This window comes from Talaromyces stipitatus, genomic scaffold (assembly GCF_000003125.1).
Source record: "Talaromyces stipitatus ATCC 10500 scf_1105507295527 genomic scaffold, whole genome shotgun sequence".
Lineage (NCBI taxonomy): Eukaryota > Fungi > Ascomycota > Eurotiomycetes > Eurotiales > Trichocomaceae > Talaromyces > Talaromyces stipitatus.
The window spans coordinates 1,858,033-1,881,191 of NW_002990114.1; the positions used below are offsets into that span (position 1 = coordinate 1,858,033).

At 45.9% G+C, this 23,159-nt stretch overlaps 11 protein-coding genes across 11 annotated transcripts, besides 3 other annotated features; 5 read left to right on the top strand and 6 right to left on the bottom strand.

Annotated features, from left to right (window-relative positions):
• Positions 1-262: 262 nt before the first annotated feature.
• TSTA_087290 (M protein repeat protein) lies at positions 263-2,516 on the bottom strand (the record flags this gene model as incomplete). The annotated part of the gene is made up of 3 exons (XM_002478411.1): positions 263-2,194; positions 2,252-2,403; positions 2,459-2,516. 3 exons carry the CDS (start codon positions 2,514-2,516, stop codon positions 263-265), a joined length of 2,142 nt encoding a protein of 713 aa, XP_002478456.1.
• Positions 2,517-2,837: 321 nt separating this feature from the next.
• TSTA_087300 (ribosome biogenesis protein Nhp2) lies at positions 2,838-3,593 on the top strand (the record flags this gene model as incomplete). The annotated part of the gene is made up of 2 exons (XM_002478412.1): positions 2,838-3,144; positions 3,199-3,593. The coding sequence occupies 2 exons, from the start codon at positions 2,838-2,840 to the stop codon at positions 3,591-3,593; spliced, it is 702 nt and encodes a 233-aa protein (XP_002478457.1).
• Positions 2,857-2,945: a sequence feature (GA-rich).
• A 591-nt stretch (positions 3,594-4,184) lies between the features above and the next one.
• Positions 4,185-4,987, bottom strand: TSTA_087310 (60S ribosomal protein L30; the record flags this gene model as incomplete). The annotated part of the gene is made up of 6 exons (XM_002478413.1): positions 4,185-4,245; positions 4,301-4,335; positions 4,597-4,646; positions 4,702-4,750; positions 4,805-4,921; positions 4,979-4,987. 6 exons carry the CDS (start codon positions 4,985-4,987, stop codon positions 4,185-4,187), a joined length of 321 nt encoding a protein of 106 aa, XP_002478458.1.
• A 708-nt stretch (positions 4,988-5,695) lies between these two features.
• Positions 5,696-6,599, bottom strand: TSTA_087320 (uncharacterized protein; the record flags this gene model as incomplete). Its single annotated transcript, XM_002478414.1, has 2 exons — positions 5,696-6,469; positions 6,525-6,599. 2 exons carry the CDS (start codon positions 6,597-6,599, stop codon positions 5,696-5,698), a joined length of 849 nt encoding a protein of 282 aa, XP_002478459.1.
• Positions 6,152-6,238: a microsatellite.
• Positions 6,600-7,617: 1,018 nt separating the features above from the next.
• Positions 7,618-7,638: a microsatellite.
• Positions 7,639-8,473: 835 nt separating this feature from the next.
• On the bottom strand, positions 8,474-9,258 carry TSTA_087330 (uncharacterized protein; the record flags this gene model as incomplete). The annotated part of the gene is made up of 2 exons (XM_002478415.1): positions 8,474-9,165; positions 9,207-9,258. The coding sequence occupies 2 exons, from the start codon at positions 9,256-9,258 to the stop codon at positions 8,474-8,476; spliced, it is 744 nt and encodes a 247-aa protein (XP_002478460.1).
• Positions 9,259-9,870: 612 nt separating this feature from the next.
• On the bottom strand, positions 9,871-10,355 carry TSTA_087340 (uncharacterized protein; the record flags this gene model as incomplete). The annotated part of the gene is made up of 2 exons (XM_002478416.1): positions 9,871-10,188; positions 10,242-10,355. The coding sequence occupies 2 exons, from the start codon at positions 10,353-10,355 to the stop codon at positions 9,871-9,873; spliced, it is 432 nt and encodes a 143-aa protein (XP_002478461.1).
• A 1,444-nt stretch (positions 10,356-11,799) lies between these two features.
• TSTA_087350 (GTP-binding protein) lies at positions 11,800-13,580 on the top strand (the record flags this gene model as incomplete). The annotated part of the gene is made up of 10 exons (XM_002478417.1): positions 11,800-11,835; positions 11,897-11,958; positions 12,082-12,350; positions 12,404-12,497; positions 12,548-12,579; positions 12,627-12,838; positions 12,897-13,102; positions 13,154-13,336; positions 13,386-13,506; positions 13,554-13,580. The coding sequence occupies 10 exons, from the start codon at positions 11,800-11,802 to the stop codon at positions 13,578-13,580; spliced, it is 1,242 nt and encodes a 413-aa protein (XP_002478462.1).
• Positions 13,581-13,621: 41 nt separating this feature from the next.
• TSTA_087360 (uncharacterized protein) lies at positions 13,622-14,189 on the bottom strand (the record flags this gene model as incomplete). The annotated part of the gene is made up of 2 exons (XM_002478418.1): positions 13,622-13,672; positions 13,737-14,189. The coding sequence occupies 2 exons, from the start codon at positions 14,187-14,189 to the stop codon at positions 13,622-13,624; spliced, it is 504 nt and encodes a 167-aa protein (XP_002478463.1).
• Positions 14,190-14,704: 515 nt separating this feature from the next.
• Positions 14,705-16,340, top strand: TSTA_087370 (SET domain protein; the record flags this gene model as incomplete). The annotated part of the gene is made up of 4 exons (XM_002478419.1): positions 14,705-14,989; positions 15,041-15,552; positions 15,608-16,211; positions 16,266-16,340. The coding sequence occupies 4 exons, from the start codon at positions 14,705-14,707 to the stop codon at positions 16,338-16,340; spliced, it is 1,476 nt and encodes a 491-aa protein (XP_002478464.1).
• Positions 16,341-16,925: 585 nt separating this feature from the next.
• TSTA_087380 (C6 transcription factor FacB/Cat8) lies at positions 16,926-19,667 on the top strand (the record flags this gene model as incomplete). Its single annotated transcript, XM_002478420.1, has 4 exons — positions 16,926-17,765; positions 17,819-18,099; positions 18,151-18,508; positions 18,573-19,667. The coding sequence occupies 4 exons, from the start codon at positions 16,926-16,928 to the stop codon at positions 19,665-19,667; spliced, it is 2,574 nt and encodes an 857-aa protein (XP_002478465.1).
• Positions 19,668-20,292: 625 nt separating this feature from the next.
• On the top strand, positions 20,293-22,736 carry TSTA_087390 (uncharacterized protein; the record flags this gene model as incomplete). The annotated part of the gene is made up of 4 exons (XM_002478421.1): positions 20,293-20,726; positions 20,768-20,807; positions 20,865-21,344; positions 21,396-22,736. The coding sequence occupies 4 exons, from the start codon at positions 20,293-20,295 to the stop codon at positions 22,734-22,736; spliced, it is 2,295 nt and encodes a 764-aa protein (XP_002478466.1).
• Positions 22,737-23,159: the final 423 nt, after the last annotated feature.

The following is a 23,159-nucleotide window of genomic DNA, read 5'->3' on the forward strand; positions in this document are numbered from 1 at the left end:
CACTGGATACCAGCAGTCATTAACGGCTCGTCAAATTGGCAGTGGTTTGGCAAAATTGTGCTCGTTTGTATATAATGAACGTTCGTTGACCGTCCCTACCAGACCTAATGTGTTTATACCAAACTGAGTGTAATGCGTCAGGCTTGACATCTAGACATGACTTATTCCTTATCATACGCGTCTTCAAAGTATATACGACATGAAAATCATAAACCCGCCCCAAGAAATATACAAAGTACATTAACAAACTCCAATCAAAAGTTCAGACCCTCGCCGCCCTAGTAGTCTTATCATAAAACTCCAGCGTCATCGCCGCCAGAAAACACGGTATATCCTTCCTCTCCTCAACCCAAAACTTAATCAGATGTTTAATTTCAAGCGCGAAAAGACTATTCGGGCCGCCGGATATTTTCATAGTCCCATTTTCGCCGTCAAATATTATCGAATTCTCTTCTCCGTTACCCATACTTCCCGGTCCGGAGGATGATGATGCACTCGCAGATCCGTGACGATAAGCAGGAGACAGGTGAAACATGGAGGTCACCCGTACGCGACCATTGGGTAAGAAATCGAGTTTGTAACCCAACACCGAAGCAACTGCTTCCCTGAATTCGGAGGATTTCGCAGTCCATATCTCCTTGAGACGACGCATTCGTTTCTCCTTTTCGGCGACTGTGCGTTCCATTTCGGCCATTTCGAGTTTTAGACTATCGAGTGTGCTGACGGGGATGACGCGGGTGACTTTGCCGTTCTCGCCACGGAGTTGAGCGAGTAAATCGCGGTTCTCGGCTTGTAAAGCTCGTAAAGTGGTCATTTTGATGTTTTCTGCTTCGGATGTTGGATTTGCGCGTAGTTCCAGGATGCGGGTGCGGGATTGTTCTTGGAGGGAACTGAGATGGGATTTTGTGGCGTCGAGTTCGTGTCGCAGGACTTTGGCGGTTTGTTCGGATTTTGAGAGACTTTCTTGGAGTGTGCGGTTTTTGCGGGTGAGGATGGAGATGCGCTCTGATTCTGCGTCGCTGTCTGCTGGTGATAGAGGTCTTTTGAGTCCTCGAAATGTAGCCGGAAGAGTACCTTCGTCCTGCGAAGATGTTTTCTCGAGAGCTGATAGAGCTTCATGAACTTTATGTAATTCGACCCGGTATTCATCAACGAGTTTTTCCAGCTGCTCGATCTGCTGATTCTTCTGCTCATCGTAATGACTCCCCTCTTCATGCATCGTCAACTCCTCCGTATCAAATGTCTTAAGTTGCGCGCGCAAATATTCCACTTCTTTAACAGCTAGTGCTCGCTGACGCTCCAATCTGAGTTTTGCGCGACTGTCCAGAGCACCACCGGGCGCTATCGCAGCGCTTCGCAGCTTTTCAATTTCTTGTTTGAGGTGCCGCTTCTCACTTTCGAGTCCTTGTATGATTTCGTCCTTTTCTAAGAGTTGTGGCTCAACACTTCCCAGTTTATCGATCAATGTCAATTTTTCAATTCTCTCCTCAACGAGAGCCTTCACAACAGCTTCTGGGGAATCGAAATCGGCAAAATCGCTATTTGATTCGAGCATACTGGTCCAAGATCGTCGCTCGTCTTCGAGAACTTGATTTTGAATCTGCACATTACCAAATTCTGCCTCCAAATTAGACATCAATTGTAATTGATTTTCGAGTGACTTCTTCTGTTCCTCGACCACTTCAACATTTTTTTGAACTTTTCGTAAATGTCGTAGCTCTGCCGCCTGTTCGCGATTCGTAGATTCCAGGTTCTTGATATGTGCGACCTGCTCCGAGAGTTCTCTCTTCAAAACAGCCAATTCCTCAGCACCACTCCCCTCAGCCCTCAGACGCAAATTCTCAGCCTCCAAAGTCGCAACATCATTCTCCAGCTTCGACACCTGCGCATTGGCAGAGTGCAGACTATTCTGTACATTTTGCATACCCCGCTGCACATCATCTAATGTTTGAGCCAATGTGATACGTAACGTGTCGAGTTCGGTGATTTGACGTTTGAACTGTCTCTCCTGATCGGCCCGCTGGGCTTCTATCTCAGTAGCCTCATCTTGGAGAGATTGGTTTTGATCTTGTAAGGTGCGGATACGTCGTTCAAATACGGCTTTTTCGCTGAGTGCTGATTCTTGGGATTCTTTTAATTCTTTTGCGAGTGCTTCGCTTTTTTGGTTGGCTCGGTTACTAGCTGCTTCTGCGGTCTGTCGGTTGTCAGCTTGAACAGCATACGGAACGTATTTAAAGGGTATAATACGTACTTGAGCCTTCCTAAAATCCGAGTCCGCGCGGAGTTGCAAGTCGCGTAGCTCTTTCTCGTGGCGCAATTCGGTGAGATCTCGCTCTTGTTTGAGATTGTCCAGTTCATAGCGCAATGTATTCACCTGAACACGCAGTTCCTCGTTCTCGAAATCTGCCTCTATCAGTCAGTCTCATTAGGGAAACGGCTGACTGCGTGTTCATCTCACCATTCTTGACGGGTTGCGATGGCCGAACGGATTGGCGAAACGCAGGATTTGAGGCCATTATATAGACGGTCTGAGCGACCGCTCAGGTCAGATATAGAAAGCACGAACAATATGCCTAGGTGATCTCTATAGCAAGAAATATAGTCAAAAGAATAATTCTCAGAGAGTGCAATGCCAGGGAAGTATTGTTTTGCGCAGACGCGGATAGTCAAGCTCGAAGCCCAACGAGGACTAGCGCGAGCCAAGAACTTCTGGTGCGGAGAACTAAATTTTTAGACAACTTTTTTTTCTCTACCGCAAAAGCGATATCATTATCGAAAACCACGCTCATTCCTTTAATATAACGACTATAAATTATTTGATCTCGCAAGCCAGCAAAATGGGAAAAGACAAGTCCGAAAAGAAAGAAAAGAAGGAGAAGAAGGAAAAGAAGCGCTCCGAAACCGACGGCGTCCACAAGCAAAAGAAAGAGAAGAAGGAAAAGAAGTTGTCAGAAGTCGTCGAAAAGGAACTCACAGCCCAAGTCCTTGAAGGATTGGAGAAGAAGAAAGATGTCTCGGAGGGGGCTGTTGTCAATGGCACAATCGCAGAAGTCACCGTAAAGCCAATTGGTGCTTTGGTACCGTTTGCCAATCCATTGGCAGAGGATAAGACTGCTAAGAAGGTGTTTAAGACGGTGAAGAAGGGTATGTCCTTTCCTCTCAAAATCTTGGTAGATACTTGAGCTGACAATGGCACAGCCGCAGTCAACAAATCCCTCAAACGAGGCGTCAAAGAAGTTGTCAAAGCCCTCCGCAAATCTCCCACTCCAGCAGCGAACGCACCCATCACAGACCCTGTTGGCGTCGTCATTCTCGCAGCAGACATTTCCCCTCTCGATGTTATCAGCCATATCCCCGTCCTATGCGAGGATCACGGTATCCCCTATGTTTTCGTCACGTCGCGCGCCGAACTCGGTGCTGCCGGAGCTACCAAGAGGCCTACAAGTGTAGTTATGGTAACGCCGAAATCAGGCAAGAAGAGCAAGAAATCTGACAAGAAGGAAGAAGATGGTGCAGATGAGGAGGACTTTAGTAAGGTTTATGCCGAGCTAGTGAAACTGGCTCTTAAGGAGCAGGAGAAAGTCAAGATCTGATCTAGTTCTAGATCTAGAGTTTTTGTATATTTCTGTTATTTGTCGGTTTTCGTCCCTTGCTCATATTGATTGGCATGATGGAAAGGGTTTGTTTCTTTGCTTTGCCTGTCATCTTTTCCCATGGGTGATATCATCATCAGATTTTTTCTTCTGGAATCTTGGCGTTCTTGGTGGTGTATTTCAAGAGGCAGGAATAAAATGATATTCTTAAGATCGAATTAGACGAGGAATACGCAAATTCAACGCCAAGTAGTATATATACAGTCACTTAAACTCTACGTCGGTTTACTGATATTACATCTACAAGAAATGACAGAGACAAGTTCGTCAAAAGCAGAACATCGCTTATCGTGGTATCATAAAAAAGATAAATTATCATGGAAACCAAAACTTTCTTCAATTTCCTTAATTTTGTTTTTTCCTTCCAGATGACTGTTTTGGGTATACAGTAAAAAAATATTACCGAACATGCGACGGGATCCAGAAGAACCGAATTCGGTATAAATGCATGTTCACGAAACCTTGACTCTCATCAATCGTCGAATTTCATGACATCCCTTGGATGGAGGGTCATCGGACAAGAGTCATCATTTAAGCCTCCTGGGAGAGAATGTCGGAGTCACCCTGGTCAAGGACAGCCATGGTAGAGCAACTAAGAACGAAATCAGTAATCCATCCTACAATGAACCGTGGAAGACCAAACTCACCGGAAGAGTTTACCGCAAGCAGTTCCAAGCTCAATCTATACATTCCAAGAAATTACAACTGTTAGAAAAAAGAATAGCTCTCCAGAATCCCTTTATTGCAAAAAAGGTGATCCCTTCTCCGAGCAAAATCCGCTCTCCGAGTGGCTTTCCTCCGTAACCCTCTGAGAAAAGAGGAGGTATGAAGAACAGCACTCTTCTCTGAGCAACGGAGTTTGCCTCCGAAGTACGATATACCCATACAAGGTTGTATATCTCGGGTTCATTTATGGGATTGGGACGGGGAATATAGGACTCACGTTGTTGCCGCTAAAGTGGTGGACGGGAGTCTTGGCAAGCATAGCGTAGTCTATCATCAGAATTAGTTATGGGCATATATACAGAGGATCAGAGGAGAAGCTTACACTCAAGCTCAGACTTGCGCAGAGGAGGGCAGTTTCCAGCAATGAGGATCTGTTTCAGTTAGACTATTTCTCCCTTCCTTTTGATTATAGATGAAGGACGTACAAGCTTGGCCTTGCCAGATCGCAGAGACTTGAGAGTGGACTTTTGGCCCATGGTGACCTTTCCACTCTTCATGACCAGAGCCAAACGGCTGGAGATGGTGTCACCGGATTTCTTAGCCTGTAGCAGTACATCATTAGCGAGCATTCATAACAGATCTTGTATAAAGAGTCATACCTTGGCCATTGTGATTGCTGCTGCTGTACCTTGTCGTAAAAGGGCGATAGGACGAAGATGAGAGTTGGGCGTGAGGTTGTCGAAGAATTCAAAGAATGTACTTAACGAAAATGTTGGTTTGTGGGCCACAATAGCCGAGTCTGCTGACTAACAGGGCTTCTTCAGGCTTGGCGTGACGTCTTGCCATATATGGACTAGCGTTATGAAACTACGACAGAAACGGAAGTTCATGTAAATTGCCTGAAAAGGAGAACTTGGCTGCCTAAGACTAAGACGTTTTTGTCTTCATTGAGAATTTCCTCAATAAATTATTGTCTTGCAGACTGACGAGTGTCGAACACCGAATCACGACGGACCCGTCGCTCTAACGTAATCCAACACCGATGGATAGATTACGTAATCTGAGACACCGTGAATCCAATGCTTGATGGTTTAGAAGACATACTGGACTTCCGAATAAAGATAATGCAGCGATCCATACGATATGAGCCTCGGAGCGCTCTAGAGTCTAATGTTCTCCAGACGCTAGTACAATACTCCACTGTGATGAGAAGAAAAGATGCATGTCGCATGATGGTGGTATCGTAGTCAAATGCTAACCGTACAAAAAAAAAAGGGGGGGGAAGAAAGAAGAAAGGAAACGCTGATGAATGATTGTACTATACAAATGGTATTAACATATTATAAGACATATGTAAATAGAATGAATGTGTACCGTCACGACGTTTTTTCTCCGCCATACACAGCAGGGGAGTCATATACCGTAACCGTAGGGATACGAATCCCCCTCGTTCGTAGTCGTCGCCTTCTCATTTTGAAATTCTGCTCCTCGTCACGCGCTCTTCGTCGTCTTCTATAGCAGAATATATCCAGCATTTCGACCAGGACAATGGCAATAACCAATAACGAAACTAGAATGAATGTAAACGTTCCCGGAGCGCGTAGAAACATATTTACAAGTCCGTCTGTGCGTGTCGGTAGTGTTTGTAAGGAGTTGAAATATATCGAGTGCGAGTTTGTAGTAGCAGGAGTTATACGTCCTATGGTAGCATGTTGTTCTTTTTCTTGAGGATGATTATATGGCGAGCAATTGAGGAGATAACTATATCGATTTTCGGGACTGGAATGACAATTCCTATAAAGTTCCTTGAGTTGTTCGTAGCTGAGGGAGAGGTCGTCTTCTACATCATCATCGTCGTCGTCGTTGCCGTCGCCGTCGCCGTCGCCGTCGTAGCTGTCTGCTTCGTCGTCATCGTCTTCTGCGAAAGAGACTTGTTGTCCGTTGAAAGTCGTAGTTATACTGGCTTGTCCATCATCTTGTGCACTGCCTGTTCGCGCATGACATCCGGTGTGACTGTCGCATTCCAGAGAGACAGTTGACTCGTGAAACTCTTTTCTTTGTCGAGGGTAGTATTCCACTCGAGGCGGTGATGGTTCTCGTAACGATTGGATGCGCCGGTTGTGCTCTCCCATCAATTGCTTCAATATACTCTAGAGAAATCAATTAGTAACAGGCTCTAAATACTCAGGAGAAGACTGAATGTACCGCATCATTGGATAGTTTGGCTATATCCTCGGCCGATCTTTCCGGTATCAAGTTGATGAGTTTAGTAGGCGCCATCTTGGGTGTATGTACGTATGTCGATGTGCAAGATGAACGAGTGAAATGTAGAAAAGAAGAAGAGAAAGAAACCAAGTGCCGAATCGAAGGTATGTATATTTAAAGTTCCACAGGCGTGTGTTGGTTGTGGCTGAAGGGCTGAGGGAGTGCAATCCTTTTCGTGTTCCGAGTGGTCCTACGTTCTTCCTTTCTATACGAACGAGAAACAAAAGCGCCCGGTTTCATTGGAAACTAATAATCAAGAAGAAAAGAAGGAAAAGAAAGCGACACGAGAAGAAGAACAAGACGACGAAAGCGGCTACATTCCAATTGAATGGATACAACTGGAGACGGAAGGGAAATACAGGCCGAACGGTGCGGTAAGAATAACCGTATCCAAACGTAACGACCGTATAGAACGAAGGAGTGATATTTTTATGATTAGTAACGAGGATCGACGGGATTTTACTATTTAATATTTAATTACAACCTCATAAAAATAGAAAGATTATCAGACGTCAAAGTCAAGTACATGTATGCACTGCAGATGAAGGAATTCCTATGACGGTAAGAAACCAACAGTTAATCCCCACATTACTTCGAGGCTGAAGTTATGCGTGGAGTCCTATTATAGTTAGAACTTAATATACGACAGAATATAGACACTAAAATCAGAGATTTGCCCACATCAGACAAGCTTTCTTGGGAGAAAATTTTGAGCGAAAAATGCGCATGAAACGCTTTTCTCGGCTATGCATGGTCCAATTCGTATAATTTCGTAAAGGTAATGAGTAATGTTCCTGCATGCCAATATTCATGACTGATATTGCTAATTGAGTTGAGAGCCTTACATGTGGGGATATACTCGAGATACTTGTTAGGGCTATTAGGGCTAGGTAGCCATACCATACCTTCAGTTAGCAATTTTTCTACCCAAAGTCAATAAGTCAATTTCTGGTTCAGCTAGACAATTTTTACTCTGATTCTTGTATTTTATCATAGTGGCACTGTGGCGTGTGCTGTACAACCCTAAAACCGTACACACACACACACACACACATCCAGTCGGTAACAAACCTAAGCAATGAAACCGTGACACGAATGAATATCCTCAGTAGTACGTACAGGTTAAAAGCTGCCGAGGCATCAGTCCATGCCATTAGTCTTGGCTTGTTGATAATGTAGAGTAACGCGCTAGAAACATGCCTATGGACATACAAAATGCCCCTTGCCGATCAAAAGTGAAATCTGGACCCTTACTTGCCTGGGTCTATGACAACTGCTAGTTACAACAACAACTCTGACAAATATGATATACATCGTATTTGCTAACTTAATCATAACCACTGATCACAGACCGATCCAATAGCTACGAAGAATAGTAGACTCGTCGCTTGCATTCACCCGAAATCGAGTCAATTCGATCCAACAATGACAACAATCGACACGTTTCTGTCGTAATTCATCTTTCCGCCAATGAAATCGGTACAGCTACATTCTGCAAAAATTTAAGAAAGAAAAAGAAAAAGAAAGTCGGCAGAATAAACTCATGTGGCGTACCCGGGTCCTTTGATATAAACATGGGAATTACTAATGGGAAAAGAAAGAGTGGTTAGGGTTTCCACCACGTGGATGAGCAGGTATACGTGACAGGCGAAGTCAACAGCCAGAGTTCAAGCCTCAATTTGGCAAGGGACAGTGTGAGGCTGCAAAGAAGACCCTGTTGGTTGATAATAAATATAATTCAAGCCTCAATTTTATTTACATTTTGAGTTCAATGGCGAGATTTCAAAGGTTATGTATGTATTAATGTAACGGGATTTCATCAATATTTCGTGATTTCATGTCATCGAATCTATAATACATAAGCATAGTTTGCTACAAGAGTATCGCTTTTAAATACGCTGGTCAGATCCCAGCACTCCATACGGCTGATTAGCATCCACAGTCGGATTCGTGTAAGCAGCATTCGCACCACTCTCGGCCGTATATTTCTGAAATTTCTGCTCAGCAAGACGACCAGGATCGTTATTAGTGCCAATATCCGAGTTGAAGCTGGCGTTCTTCTTGGGATCGCTATCGAATCCACCTTCTTTGATGTTTGTGCCGTGTGGTTTTGTGTTGCCCACGTTCTGGACGACGGGGGTTACATAGGATGGTGCAGTGCCGGCGTTGGATTGACTACCACTACCGCCGGCTTGAGCATGTTCAGTCGTGTTGTATTGATGTTGATGGCCGCCAATGCCCATATCGCGCTTGGCTTGTGTTGAACCACCTGCATATCCGGATTCCGGAAGGTGAGTTCCTGGATAATTCCCCTGTCCACCGAGAGCATCTGGATATCGCTCCTTGCGATCTGAGTCGCGGGCACCGGCCTGAGGGGCAGAAGGGAGGGTAGTTGCGCCGGAAGTGTTGGTGTTGTTGAAGGTGGCCTTGGAGCCTGATACACCCAGGGGTTCGCTGTTGGGGTTTTGGCGGAATGCGCCGCCTTGTCGGACGGATTCGCCGGCGAGAGAGTCGTTGGGGACGGGGCCGGGGCCTTCTTGGATGGAGATGTTGCTGGCTGGGTCGCTGGTGACCTTCGTAACTGTCAGTATGATAGTAGGTATGTTGGTGGGAGGTGGTAACTCGCCTTGGTGCCACCAGTAGAGTTTCCGATGGGAGTTCCTTGCAAATCCATGGTGTGTGTGCGTGCCTATTAAAGTCGACGGAGAGGATATTTCAAGGAGATTCGAGTGCTGATACAGAGTAGAGTGTTGATATGTGTAGAGAACTGTACAGAACGAAGAGAAGTGCCGCCATTATAAAGACTCGCAGACTGTCGACATGATGTCACACTTACGGCGTGCTGGGTCCGATAACGTCAAGCTCATTTTCCTCTTAATTGCTGGATTATCAGTATGGATAATCCTTAGTGGAACTGATTGCAAGTTGATCCAGAGCCTCCCCCCCAAAGAAGAACATGATGTCATCATCATACATGATGTATATATCATTGCATCCGGTCGACTTGGCAATCTGATAAGCATTGAATATGATGCCATACAGCTTGTCTAGGCTCATATTGGAGTGATTATGTAGGAATTAGGGCTACTACGCGGCACGCCGGGTTATTTTATCATGGTGGTCCGTCTATTTCGACTAGGCGACTACAAATGTATGTATGATTTATCGAGAAATTGGAACATCGTCAATTCATTCACGCGAATTTCCGCTGAATCCTATCATAAACCCATGCACCTAAAGCAACTCCTAATATACATAATAATTCATAACATTCGTAGCTCATCAATTACCGAGTACGAGCATCCTTAGGCAAACTATCCAACCCTTCCTGACCCTGTCGACCAACACTCGATCCAGGCTCAGTAGCCTTGTGATACTCCTCCCCATCAACGCGCACACTGCTGTCGACAGTAGCGGGATCGCGAAGGGCACTGGAACCAGCACCGGTTGAAGCAGAGCTTTCGAAGCGACCGGAGCCGACGTTGACGGTTCGCTGGTCGGCTGAGTTCCAGTCGCTGGCGACGGGGGGTTGGTCGGGGAGGGGGAGGTTGTTGCGGGCTCGTTCGATTTGTTCTTGTTTGTTGGTGCCGGAGTCGAGGACGGACTGGTAAATATGTTAGTTTTCGGTCGGTTCATGATTAGAGTGGGATAGCATACCTTCATAACTGAAATGTCTGAATCGGCTGGAGTCTGGCCGCCGTGAGCCTTGGAGACGCGAGACTCGGGCTTGCGTAGGTCTTGGGTGGTAGTGTGGAAGTTGGAGGAAGACATGATGTTTATTGTATGACTGGTGTTTGTAGCTTGAAGTAGAGGATGCGAAGAGTGTTGTGTTGGTGTTGCTTTTATTGATTGATATGATTGATACGATTGATCAAGTTAAAGTCAAGTAAGCCGAAGAAGTTACTTATATATTTGTCGTTGTAGAGAATGTGACGTTTCTGGCAGCGGTGCCCCAATGACGTAAACCCGACCCTTTCACCATTGCCTCAAGGGACTCGGTTTGATACAGATACTCCCATATTACTCGGGACACTCCCAATTTCCAAGAAATTTCCACTTTTTTATTTTTCATGAAGTATCCATACGCCTAGTAATTTCTTAGCGCACCCGATCAATTACAAAAAACATCTTTCAATACGGAGTACTGACCGAACTTATGCCCTAACCCGACACCAACACTATCGAATATAATAGATATCTTGAAGCCTTATCCTCACCTAAAATCTCTACAAATCCACTTTTCTTGGTGTTGAGATCCCGTTTTAACTTTAATATAAGATTTTATACCCTCAGGCGTCACCTTCTGCTGAGATTCTTAGTTGTAAGCCAGTGTATAAGCAAGCGTACGAGCCAGCTGACTCCCTAGAGCTTTGAGATGAGTATTTTAGGTGTTAGGATCACTTATACCAAATTACAAATGTTAATTGAAGTAGGATAGTACGCTAAAAAATTGTATGTGTGTGGAATTTCCGTAAGGGTCCCGTACGGCCTCGAAATAAAAAAAATGGGAGTGTCCGTATCAACCCCCTATTGCCTCATATCTCCTATTATTTGGCGGGCCTAATCGATAGGAGAACTCCATTGTCATCTGAGTAATATCTACAGAGGTGCTGTGGAGTAATCCGAGCTGTATTCGATGACTTCCATACTGACGTCGATTACTGGAGTGTACTGAAGTATACTGAAGTATACCGTGGTGCATGTGTAGCTCGTTTAGGAAGGACTGATGTAATACGACCTGGCTAAGAAAATGGCAGTGGACACTTTTGGGATACTCGAATCGAGAATATACGTGTCGCGTGTTCTCGAATAACGTCAATCGGTAGGATTTCTTGGTAGAGTTTCGTATCCATCCATCTTACTCTGTACACTGCCAGGTCAGGTTAGTGATCCGGCTAGACGCTGAGCTTCGTCTTAGTCTTTGAGCAATATTGTGTCACGTAGTCAAAGGTCAGCGTTGCACAAGCAACGAGCTGTTGTGTCTGGTCCAGTTGAGAATTGATAGAGAGTGATTGCAGAGTTGAAGAGTTGAAGAGCAGAAACCTGAGGCAGAAAACATCCCACCACTCACCGCCTTCCAACCTCGCCGGCAGAAATTGTAATTTGTGAATGCATCATGCTTTATCTTTTCAATTGAACATTAGCATCATAGCCAAGAAACAGCTGCCGTCGAGTATATAATATCCGACCAATATCCAATTTCAGATACTCCATCATGCCTCGCGATCCGTTAATCGGCCTCGTAGGCAAAGTATGTCCGACCATACACACCCCGCACGCCATTTCCGCGCTGACCAGATCGGCAACAAAAGCCTTCTAGTGGAAAATCGACGACTCTGAACAGTTTGACTGATGCTTCGTCTAAAGTTGGTTAGTATAGCTACTAACATATTGGTATGTCGATATATGCTAATGCGCGAGTACCATTGCAGGAAACTTTCCGTACGCCGCATCTTATGATTCTCGCGCAATTTTGTTACTGACTTAATTGCCATAGCTTCACAACAATCGATCCACAACGAGCAATCGGATATCTTCAAATAGACTGCGCCTGCAAACGATTCAATCTGACAGATAAATGCCGCCCAAACTACGGCGGATGTACCGGCGGACGAAGATCTGTGCCCATTGAACTTCTCGACGTTGCCGGATTGGTACCTGGAGCGCACGAGGGGAAGGGTCTTGGGAATAAGTTTCTGGACGATTTGAGACATGCGGATGCTTTGATTCATGTTGTTGATGTGAGTGGGACGACGGATGCTGAAGGTTAGATTTGTGATCCTTTTGGCTGGCAGGTTGGATTGCTGAATGCAGCTCAGGGAAGGAGACTCGAGGATATGATCCCTCACAAGATATTGTGTGGTTAAGATCGGAGATTGTGCGATGGGTTCAGGGGAATTTAATGGAGAAATGGTATTTCTTATCGTCCTTTTTCCGTCGTCGGCCAATTCTAACAGACTCAGGGGCTCTATCAAGCGGAAACACGTCGCAACAAGTATGTACACTGACTATTTTGTCGAAATCTATAGCTAACAACAACAGAGGCAAATCCAGTCGAAACATTACAAAACCAATTCTCCGGTTACGGAAGTACTCCACAAACAGTGGCCCGATGTCTCGATCGTCTCAATGTAAAAGAACCTCTCGAAGACTGGTCGAACGAGACGATTGAAAAAGTGGTAAATGCATTCGTCGACGAAAAGTTTCCCACCGTTTACGCATTGAATAAGATTGATCACCCGGATGCAGATAAGGTAGTTCACTTGGACACCCATAGAGTGCCGCCCTAAAGCAAGGAGCTAACTGTCACAGAATATAAGCAAAATTGCCCGAATGCAAGACCCAAACTCAATCGTGCTGTGCTCAGCAATATCAGAAGTGTTTCTACGAAGGCTCGCAAAACAAAAATACGTCAAATACGTTGAAGGAAGCGAATTCGTCGATACGCGAGAAGATCTTATTGAAATGGGTGATCCTGATGGCGGAGGATTGAAAGAGATGGACGAGAAATTGAAGCAGTACGTCTTTGTCTTATTTTTAGCTTGTTTATGAGATACTGACGTGCGCAGACGTGTTGAAAATCTTAAAGATATGGTTCTATATCGATTCGGCTCTACTGGTGTTGTGCAATGCCTCTCACGGGCTGCGGAGGTTTTAGGACTTGTGCCTGTATTTCCCGTGCGGAATATTCATACATTTGCCTCCGGGTCAGGGTCAAATGCTGTATTTCGAGATTGTGTTTTGGTTAAAAAGTTTGTCTCTCCTTTACATTCAAGATTTTTTGTCACTAACGAGACATAGAAACAGCACAGTAGGAGACGTAGCGCGGAAAGTTATGGGTGATGTCCCTATAGCCTATGTTGAAGGAGCTGGAGGAGTACGTGTTTCTGAGGATGAGATTGTTGCAGTTGGGAAACATGATGTACGTTTATCCTACTACTGGAAGAATAGCAACTGACAATGATACAGGTACTCTCTTTCCGAGTTGGCCGCTAACGTCATAACGGTTTTATATGAAACGAATATTCGATTTAGCTCTAATCATACATAGGGCAAGGCGTATACATGATCCATCTCAACTCAATGACCTTTCTATATACGTGTCAGCTAGCCGAACAACAACTTCAGAAGAAAAAAAGAAAGAATACTAACCTGCCCCCTCTCATCGTTTATCCCAATAATCGGCTCCGGACTCTTCGGATTCTTCTCCTTCGCCCTCTTCGCATTCCTTCCCAAATCCCTCTCCGTCGTAGCACCACTCATTGTAGAATCCGCAATCCCCAAATTTTCCCTTTTCTCTGCTCTACCTCTCGATACACCTTCAACTAGGGGGTCGGTGACGTCGTTTTTGTCGGCGCGGTTTACGGCGTGGTCTGATGTGGAGGATCCCTTCCATTCTTGGAATTTGTGGCCTTTGATGGTCGAAGAGCGTGAGGAGCGGGGTTCGGAGGTTTGGTTTTGGTTTTGGTTACGTTCTTGTTGGGAGCTGCTGGTTGAGAATTGAGCGCGGATGCTGTGCGGAGTGTAGATGGAGGCTGGCTGGAGGATTGCGCGGAGGGGGAAGAGGGAAGGGCGTGGTGGGTTGGGGATTAGAGAGCGGCGCATTTTGATGGTTGTATTCAATTCAATTCTGAGGTAGTTGTACTGTTGGGGTTAGTTGAGCACTGTATGTGTAGAATGTATCTGTTATATAGAAGTACCAAGCTCATGACGTCGGGATGGTGCAATGATGCGGAACGTCTTGGGTATCCTTATCGATAAGCTTTCGCGGGGTGGTAATTACGATGCTGCATAGTACAGTGATTGATACGCGATTATGAGACTGTTTATTTGAAAGCTGAGATCGTTATATTTTTAGAAGTAAATGCTGGTCTATATTCGGGTTGTTAAAGCCATATTAGTTCATATGATGTGGTGATGAACATAGGCATCGTATGACTTGACAATTACAGTCAGTACGCACCAATACCAAACATACATCACACAATTTCTGTGCTCCGCATCCACCAACCATAAACATCCAGCAAGCTCTACGAAGCTAGTGAAGCTGCAATCTAACCAATACCACTCTTCAACCTCAATATCGCAAGATATCAAGAAAAAAAAGGAAAAAAGAAAACATGCTAAACAGACCCCTCCTCCCCATCTCAGCCCTACCAGCATGGGCCCGTCTCAACAACATCAAATTCCACGACATCGGCTTTGAGAAACTCGCCAACGGCTCTGGAATAGTCGCTCTAACTGACAAGGAATATTCCGCACAACAGTTACAGGAAGGAAATAAACCTGAGATATTGATTACGGTTCCGCCTGATATGGTGTTGTCGCTTGATTCGGTGCATGAATTTGCGAAATCGGATCCGTACTTGAGGGAGGTTTTGGAGGGGTGTGGTGATCTTGGGCGGGTATGCAGATTTCTTATATCTTGGGGGAAAGGATTGCTAAATTTTTGATAGACTGCTCGCGGGGCTATTCTCATCTTTTTGCTTTGTCACATCACTTATTCAAGTGATACGCAGACCAGAATAGGCGTGACGAACCCTTGGTCAGAGTATATCAAATTCCTATCTAGCGAAACACTACTTCCTACGTTGTGGTCAGAGGATGAATTGGTTTTACTCTACGGCACATCTCTGAAAGACGCGGTTGATCACAAATTGGCCGCTCTCGAAGCAGAATTTGATCGTCTTCGAGAGGCCACAAAATCTATTGCGTGGTGTGAGCGGGAATGGTGGGATGAAGAGAACGGTCTGACTCTAGATGATTGGAAGGTTGTGGATGCCATGTATCGTTCGAGGGCGTTGGATTTGCCAGGCTCGGGACATGTGATGGTTCCCTGTGTGGATATGGCTAATCATGCATCGGGCGAGGAAACAGTTGCGTTGTATGAGACGGATGGTGAGCGGAATGCTGTGTTGCAGCTGAGATGGGGGAAGAAGCTTCGAAAGGGGGAGGAGGTTACTATAACGTATGTCGTCATCTATCGCCCAGGGGTCAAAGGGTAAAGGTGCTAACGTTGGTAGATATGGGGATGAGAAAGGGGCATCGGAAATGATCTTTTCTTATGGCTTTCTCGAAAGCTCAGTCGAGGATGCACGACAGTTGTTCCTACCGCTCGACATTCCAGATGACGATCCACTCAAGCAGACGAAGAAGAAAATCTGTGCAAATAAAATCGCTCCCGGTCTGAGACTGGCCGTAGAAGACGGCCAAATCAAATGGGAAAGCGACTTTATCTTCTGGGCCTGCGTGAACGAAGAAGACGGCCTCTCTGTCGAGATGATGCAGACTAACGAGGGACCCGTAGAACTCAAAGCGTCATGGAAAGGCGATACCGTGATTGGACAGACTGTTCCGGAGACACCACCACGCAACCTTACGGAAGTTCTCTCGCAGGATCCGCAGTGGGATCTATTCCAATTACGCGCAGCAGTGCTTGTGCAGCAATGTCTGCAATCCCGTCTGGAGATGTTGGGAGGCGAATTGGAGATGGCATTCAAAACCGTAGAGCATGATCCCGATGGAACTCGGACGGGAGTTCGTACCCCAGTTTATGAGATGATCGGGAGGCTGAGGGTCGGGGAAACGGGGCTTTTACGACGAGGAGTCCAGGCGCTTGCTAGTGAGGTGAGTCAATCATCCCCGAGTTATTTCGTGCCTCACATTGCTCACATTCCACAGATCGAACAGTTGATGTCTTCCGAGACAGTCCAGGTATTCCTCAAGCAGCAAGAACAAGAAGAAGACTTTTCATGAATCATGATAAAAATGATCCAGCGCAAAAATGGGGTGATGTTGAGGTCATGAAGAGAAACTCGTACGATGGACGATTAATTGGCGTTCTGCGATTGGCTGCCGGCGTGGCGTTACTCCAGAGCGCGTCCTCGTGATTTGAAGACCCCAAACTCTGAGAACTTGGGGCAACCCCGCGGCTAGACTGCTTCTGGACTAAGGCAGCCAACCCTCTCTCCCGTCGATCGGCGACTTCGGTCTTGGCGGAACAAGAGAAGTTCCGTCGCTTCCTTGTCTTTCCCTCTCCACCTGTACTTTCTCTGAATCCACTTCTCTCCTTCGTTACCGTTGTACGTACTATTCTCATCGTACTACTACTCCCTGCTGCCACGACTTCTTGATTACTACCCAGTACTACGCATCTATGACTCGCTCTTGCAGCGATTCTGCTTGTATATACTATATACTATATACTGCGCTCGCCGTCCCTCATCCCCGGTGAGCCCATTCGTCACGACTCATCGCCCCAGTTTGGCGGACGACAGTCCGGTCACGCCAACCTTTTGTATTCGACAACATATCAAATTATACTACAAATAATCCGCCAAAATGCCCGGAATACTCCCTATGAAAGTGATCAAAATGGGATCCAACTCCCAAAGCCGTATCGCTCAAGCCTGCGATCGGTGCCGTTCGAAAAAAATACGCTGCGATGGAATTCGACCGTGTTGTACGCAATGCAAAAATGTCGGCTTCGAGTGCAAGACCAGCGATAAATTGAGCCGAAGAGCCTTCCCACGCGGCTATACCGAGTCGTTGGAAGACCGTGTTCGAGCGCTCGAGGGCGAGGTCAGAGATTTGAAGAATTTATTGGATGAACGAGACGAGAAGATTGAAGTGCTGTCGCGTATTCATTCATTCGGGTCGCCACGGCAGAAAACGCATTCACTTCAATCTTCTACCCCTTCTCCTTCGTCCTCGTCGGCTGCAGTCTGTGCACAATCGCGGTCGCCGTTGTCGTCTGAAGATGTAAAACCTGCTATAGTTGAGGCCGAGCCCGTCATTACGGTTTATAATCCGACCAAACCGTCTAGCAGTTCACCCTTCGCCGGACCGTCTAGTGTTCGCGCTTTCTCGTCAACACTGACAAACAAAATGGAAGCACAGGGTGTCCCTTCGTCTTCCTTCTCGACAAAGGCATTGACGGCGTTGCCGGCCAGGAATTATCAACGCAAAGCTTTGTCTCTGCAGTCACCGCCAAGACTTGTGTCAGATCAACTTGTAAATATATATTTCCAGGAATGGGCTCCTCTGTACCCAGTGGTGCACCGTTCTACCATTCTCAAAGCCTACGATCGCTATCTTGCCGACCCATCTCTATTGAAAGATCAGCCTTTTACCGTTATACAACTGAACCTTATCTTTGGCATTGCTGCACTTTCTTCTATGGTATGTATCACAAAAACACCACTTAACATTAGTCCGAAGCTAACCCTTCTCAGTCGCGAACAAACCAAGACCCAAAGCTGTTCGAGAATAACTGGTACACACCACTTGAGGCTCTTAGTGGAGACATGTCTGTACCTGCCATCCAGTGCATGGTCCTCGCTCAGATGTATTTCTTAACCAAAGGAGACTATCAGTCTCTACTTCGCTATCGTGCCCTTTCCGTCGGCACGATTCAGTCTCTTGGTCTCAACCAAAGTCAGCAGCATCTTGCTCATGAGCCGTTGCTTTATGAGACCCGCAAGAAAGTCTTTTGGTGTCAGTATATGTTGGACCGGTAAGATGCCTCAACAAATCTATTATCCGATAAGCCAACTGACAATATTAGCTTCACCGCTGCCGTGACTGGCCTGCCTGTTATGCTCCGCGATGAGCATATCGCCACTGAAATTCCGGCAGACATTGACGACGAGAACATTACCGAAGACGGCTTGCTGCCTGGTCTACCTGATGAACGCACCCGCATGTCAAGTGCGCTTGCTTTGATAGAGGCCTCTCGGATTTTGGGCAAAGCACTCGAGGTTCTTTATCCGCCGGCACTTACCTCTCAAATCCCCCTGACAAAATTACACGGGCTATCAGAGGAGCTTGAAACTTGGAACAAGGGTCTCCCAACCCATCTCAAATTGATTTTTATCCAGGATCGGCCAAGTACGAATGTGACAGGCAGCCGATCTCCTTTACTAGTGAGTCTTTTTTTTCAAAAAAAAAGTTCGCCCAATCCATATAATGCAAAACTAACGAGTTTAGTCCTTGGTATACTACCTGATCCGTATTTTGATTCATCGTCCTGCAGCCTGCTTTGGTACTTCGGACGTGATGGGTCCGGCTCTGTTGACTATCACCGACTCCAGCAAACACATCATCCAAATCTTGCAGCTCCTCGATGAACGACGTCTAAGCCTATCGTTAGCCATCAACCGCCAAGAGGTGGCTTACCTCTCTGGTCTTGGCATTCTGTGGCAAGATATGAATCTGCAAAGAGGCAGCAAGCTGATCCAGGAAAGCCGGAACTTGCTCCTAGATGTCAAAGCACAACTTGAGTCGGAGTCGAGCGCGGCTGCGACCGAATTTCGGATACTATCCAACATTATATCTGGAGCCGACAGTCAACGGTCTTTGAAGATAAAGAAGGCTCTACAAACGTCACAGGCCCGTTCCGAGCCTGGCTGTGAATCGAAATCGGCAAAAGAAGGGCAGATGTCAAGAAGGAATACCATTTCTAATGTCACTGCAGCACATAAATATACCCAAGAGGCCCGTCAGCGGTTAAGCCCAATGGAGCCTCCACAACCCCTGAACCGACCCAAGTCCTTCGATCTATCGTCGGGTGTCAACGTGGACTATTATCCTCTCAATGCGGACTCACTTCGCTCCATGTCCTCTACCGATGTTTCGAAGATAGCGCTATCGTCAGCAGAGTGGGAATGTATACTCAGCGATCTCGATCACGGTAGCTTGAATATTTTCAATGGAATATACGGTGGACAAGACAGTGGCGAACAACCAGGTTCACAGGCTCCGGTTGATGAGTACTCACCTCATCAAACTGCCTCGGCTTATGCTCCGATCATGCAGCAACATGTCCGACTCAGCCCACAGGATACTTCATCAGATTGGTCCGCTTGTAGTAGTGGCGATGTACCCTATGCTCGTGAAGGTGCACCGGGTTATCCATCGGAAAATGGAGCTATTACGGACGATGTTCTTCCATTCAAGGACTTTGACTTGCCGCAGTCTTTACAAATGGTCGATGCTGTCAAGGGGATTATGATACCGTCTGCTGATGAAGATTATGTCGATTTGGGTATATTTGATGGCTGGGAACGGTCCTTGATAGCTTAGTTCGGCTTACTCGTCTCTCTCTCTCTTTTTTTTTTTGGATCTGGTTGATGGAGTTTTGGTACTTTGGGAGGAGGTGGGACGAAGTGAGTAGTAGGTCTGATGTCTCACGATTTGGTTTTACTTGTTTTATATAGGCGTCTGGTGATGAATTGTTGTGCTTGCTGTGAATATCTTCTGAAATTGTCATCTTTTCGTCTTTTCCGACAGCACTGTTTTATGCCGGGAGTCGATGTACATATGATTTAGTCGAATCTTAATGCCTCTATATTTCTCTCTAAGCTGTAAATTCTTGAAATGTTGAGCAACTCCCAAGGCTGAGTAGGTATTTAGCCCTTTTGGACATAGCGCAATCCATGGTAATTGCTCGCCAGTTGTTCCTCTGCTCACCATCATCTATTCGGTGACATTTTATCATCGACGACACTTACTTTATATAATCAGCCTTTCGAAAGAATAGTTCGTGAACTCGGTTGACGCTATTTAGTTGTGACATGACTCACTATCACAATCCATTCAGGTACTACTAAAGCCGATTGTTGCATCAGGCATCAACCAATCCATTCCCACGACCAAAACAAATGTATACAAATACATAGCCAAAAAATCTTTGGAGATACCACGAACCATGACAGACACCCCAGGAATTTTTCAACCAACAACAAAAAGCCCCTCATGCACCCTCTGCCGCAAAAGAAAGGTAAAATGTGACCGCAAACACCCCTGCTCAAACTGTCTCAAATCAAACGCGGAATGCATCGTTCGCGAATCTATACCGGCTCGTCATCACAAACGACGGGCTGAGTATGCGTTGTTGTCAAGGTTGAGACATTATGAGAATGTTTTACGGCGGTATGGGATTGATCCTGGTGTTATTGAGAGCGAAGAGGTAGCTGGGGTTGATGTTGATGGTGGTGGCGGGGATGGGATGCAGCGTGGGATGAGTAGGCTCAAAGTTTCAGAGGCTAATGTTAGGTCGAATACGGTCAATGGGCCGGGGCCGATGCAGCCTCTTAGAGGACAGTTTGTGGCGAGGGGAGGGAAGACGCTTTATTTAGAGAAGTAGGTTTACTCCGAGAAGAAATTAGTTTTGATATTGACAGGTCTATCTATAGTGATGTTTGGGGTACTCTGGGAAACGAGGTGTGTGTATCCTTTTATCTGGACTGAAAAAAATTTTGCTATGACTGACCGCAACAGCTCGAGGATTCAGATTATATACCAGATGAGAGTGATACTGAAAGTGCAAACCCATCTCCAAAGCCTGAAAACGAATCATATCCCCTTGACAACGGATACGATATATTATTCTCTGTATCATCGAGCGATACTTTAACCAGTCTTCACCCTAATCCAGTCCAGATCTTCAAATTATGGCAAATCTTTCTGGAAAATGTCAATCCACTTACGAAGATTATCCATGCGCCTTCCCTACAGCAACAAATGCTCAACGCGATAGGTGATTTGGGCTCCATGGGAAAAGGGATGGAGGCTCTATTGTTCTCGATTTACAGCTGCGCTTTGCTATCAATGACGGATGAGGAGATGCAGAAAGAGTTTGGTCAGGATAAAGGCCTGCTGCAGACTCGATTCCGTACAGCGACGCAGAAAGCGTTGGCTAATGCGGGATTGTTGAAGACTACAGATTTGGTGTTGTTACAGGCTTTTTGTTTCTATCTCGTATGCCCTCCCCAACCAAAACCACGATTCGGAATGCTAATGATCATGAAGGTTTCTTGTCGGTCAACATACGACCAAAGAACAGTATGGTGTCTAAGCGGCACCGCGATCAGAATCGCACAGCAAATGGGTCTCCATCGAGATGGCTCCCAATTAGGACTTTCAGTCTTTGAGACCGAAATGAGACGTCGTGTATGGTGGCACATCATTTACATGGACAGGTCCATTGCTCGATCATTCGGATTTGTGTCTGCACCCTTACCCGCGTACGACACTCATTTCCCCTTGAACGTTAACGACAGTGAGCTTCATCCCAATATGAGAGAGCCACCGGTTGAGCGGGATGATGTTGGCACAGATATGATATTTTGCCAGTTACGGCAGGAACTTAGTAAATGGCACCAGGGTCAACCTCAATTCGTTGAGTCTATGTTTCCTGGGAAGACGACGGTTCAGACACCTTTGCGGACTGATGAGGAGGTTCGAGATGAGAAAGCTCAACGCAGACAGAAAGCGGTTGATGATTTTAGGAATATTGTTCAAGAGAAAGTGGTCCGATTTTGTGATCCGTCTATCCCTCTACACATTCTTGTCAGCGGTTCGGCATATACAATCATCTCCGTGATCCAGTTAGTCGTGAGCCGTCCATTTCATCTCTGGGTACCAGATCTGAAACTCCCACCGCTATCACAGGCCGAAAACGATGAATTATTCGTGACATGCTTGGACTTGATAAGGCATAACGAACAACTACGCAATAGCGAGGTTCTGACGCGATTCCGATGGCATCTGGATTGGCATATCCCCTGGCCTATATTATTGTATATCATCTCAGAACTGTCAAAGAGGTCGATTGTATTGGAAGATACGCGACAAGCATGGCAATGTCTTGATGATTTATTCCTACCATATCTGGGACGACTTGGACCTGAGGCTCGGGGACCATTGCACATCGTCTGTTTGAGACTTGCTGCCAAAGCGTGGAATGTTAATGTTTTGGAATGTCGGCGCTTGGGAATACAGACTCCTCCGTCTCCGAGGATGGTGGAGTTCTTGAACAAGTACTCTTATTCTGCTTCGAAGGGTAGGAAGGGTACACCAGGTCGAGAAGATCTGGGATTGACTGTTACAACCAGTCAACAAGAACAGCAGCGTCAGTCGGAACAGTTATATGACTACTCGACGACAAACCCGGATTTCGCGCAACATGACTCCCTCCCAGCTAATACCGACACAGATAACGCGCAGTTTCATTTCATGGGTACCGAAAACCTGGCCGAAATCTTTGGCGAAGGCCAAGGGATGCTGTCAAATGACACATTCATAATAAACTGGTCAGATTGGGATCCTTTTTTACAGGATATACCACCATATGGAGGGTCTAATTTCTGATATTCGAAACACACCTGAGCTTTGTCAGTCACAAGGCGGATATAGGCTTTTAATCTCTACTCCGTGATACCATCGCCACTCGCATGTAACATAGTATATAGTATATAGTACATAAAATATGTGATGCTTAGATCTTCTGCTTTGTAAACAAAACAAGATACTGCTGTCATAGCCACGAACTGGCCCAATCAGAGAATGATACCCTAGCCTGTAAGTCAGTCAGTCAGCATTCGACATGTGCAACAACTTCGACAAAAGAAAGGCATGAGAAGTCATTAGCCGAAGGACCCCGTACCCAGTAACACTGCAACAGAGCTATAATTCATTAGTCAGATTTTAGGTGATGCTTTGCTAAGCCATATTAAGATTAACTAATTGATGAGTTACTTGAGCTTCTCAGCGTTCGTACACCGGACTACGATG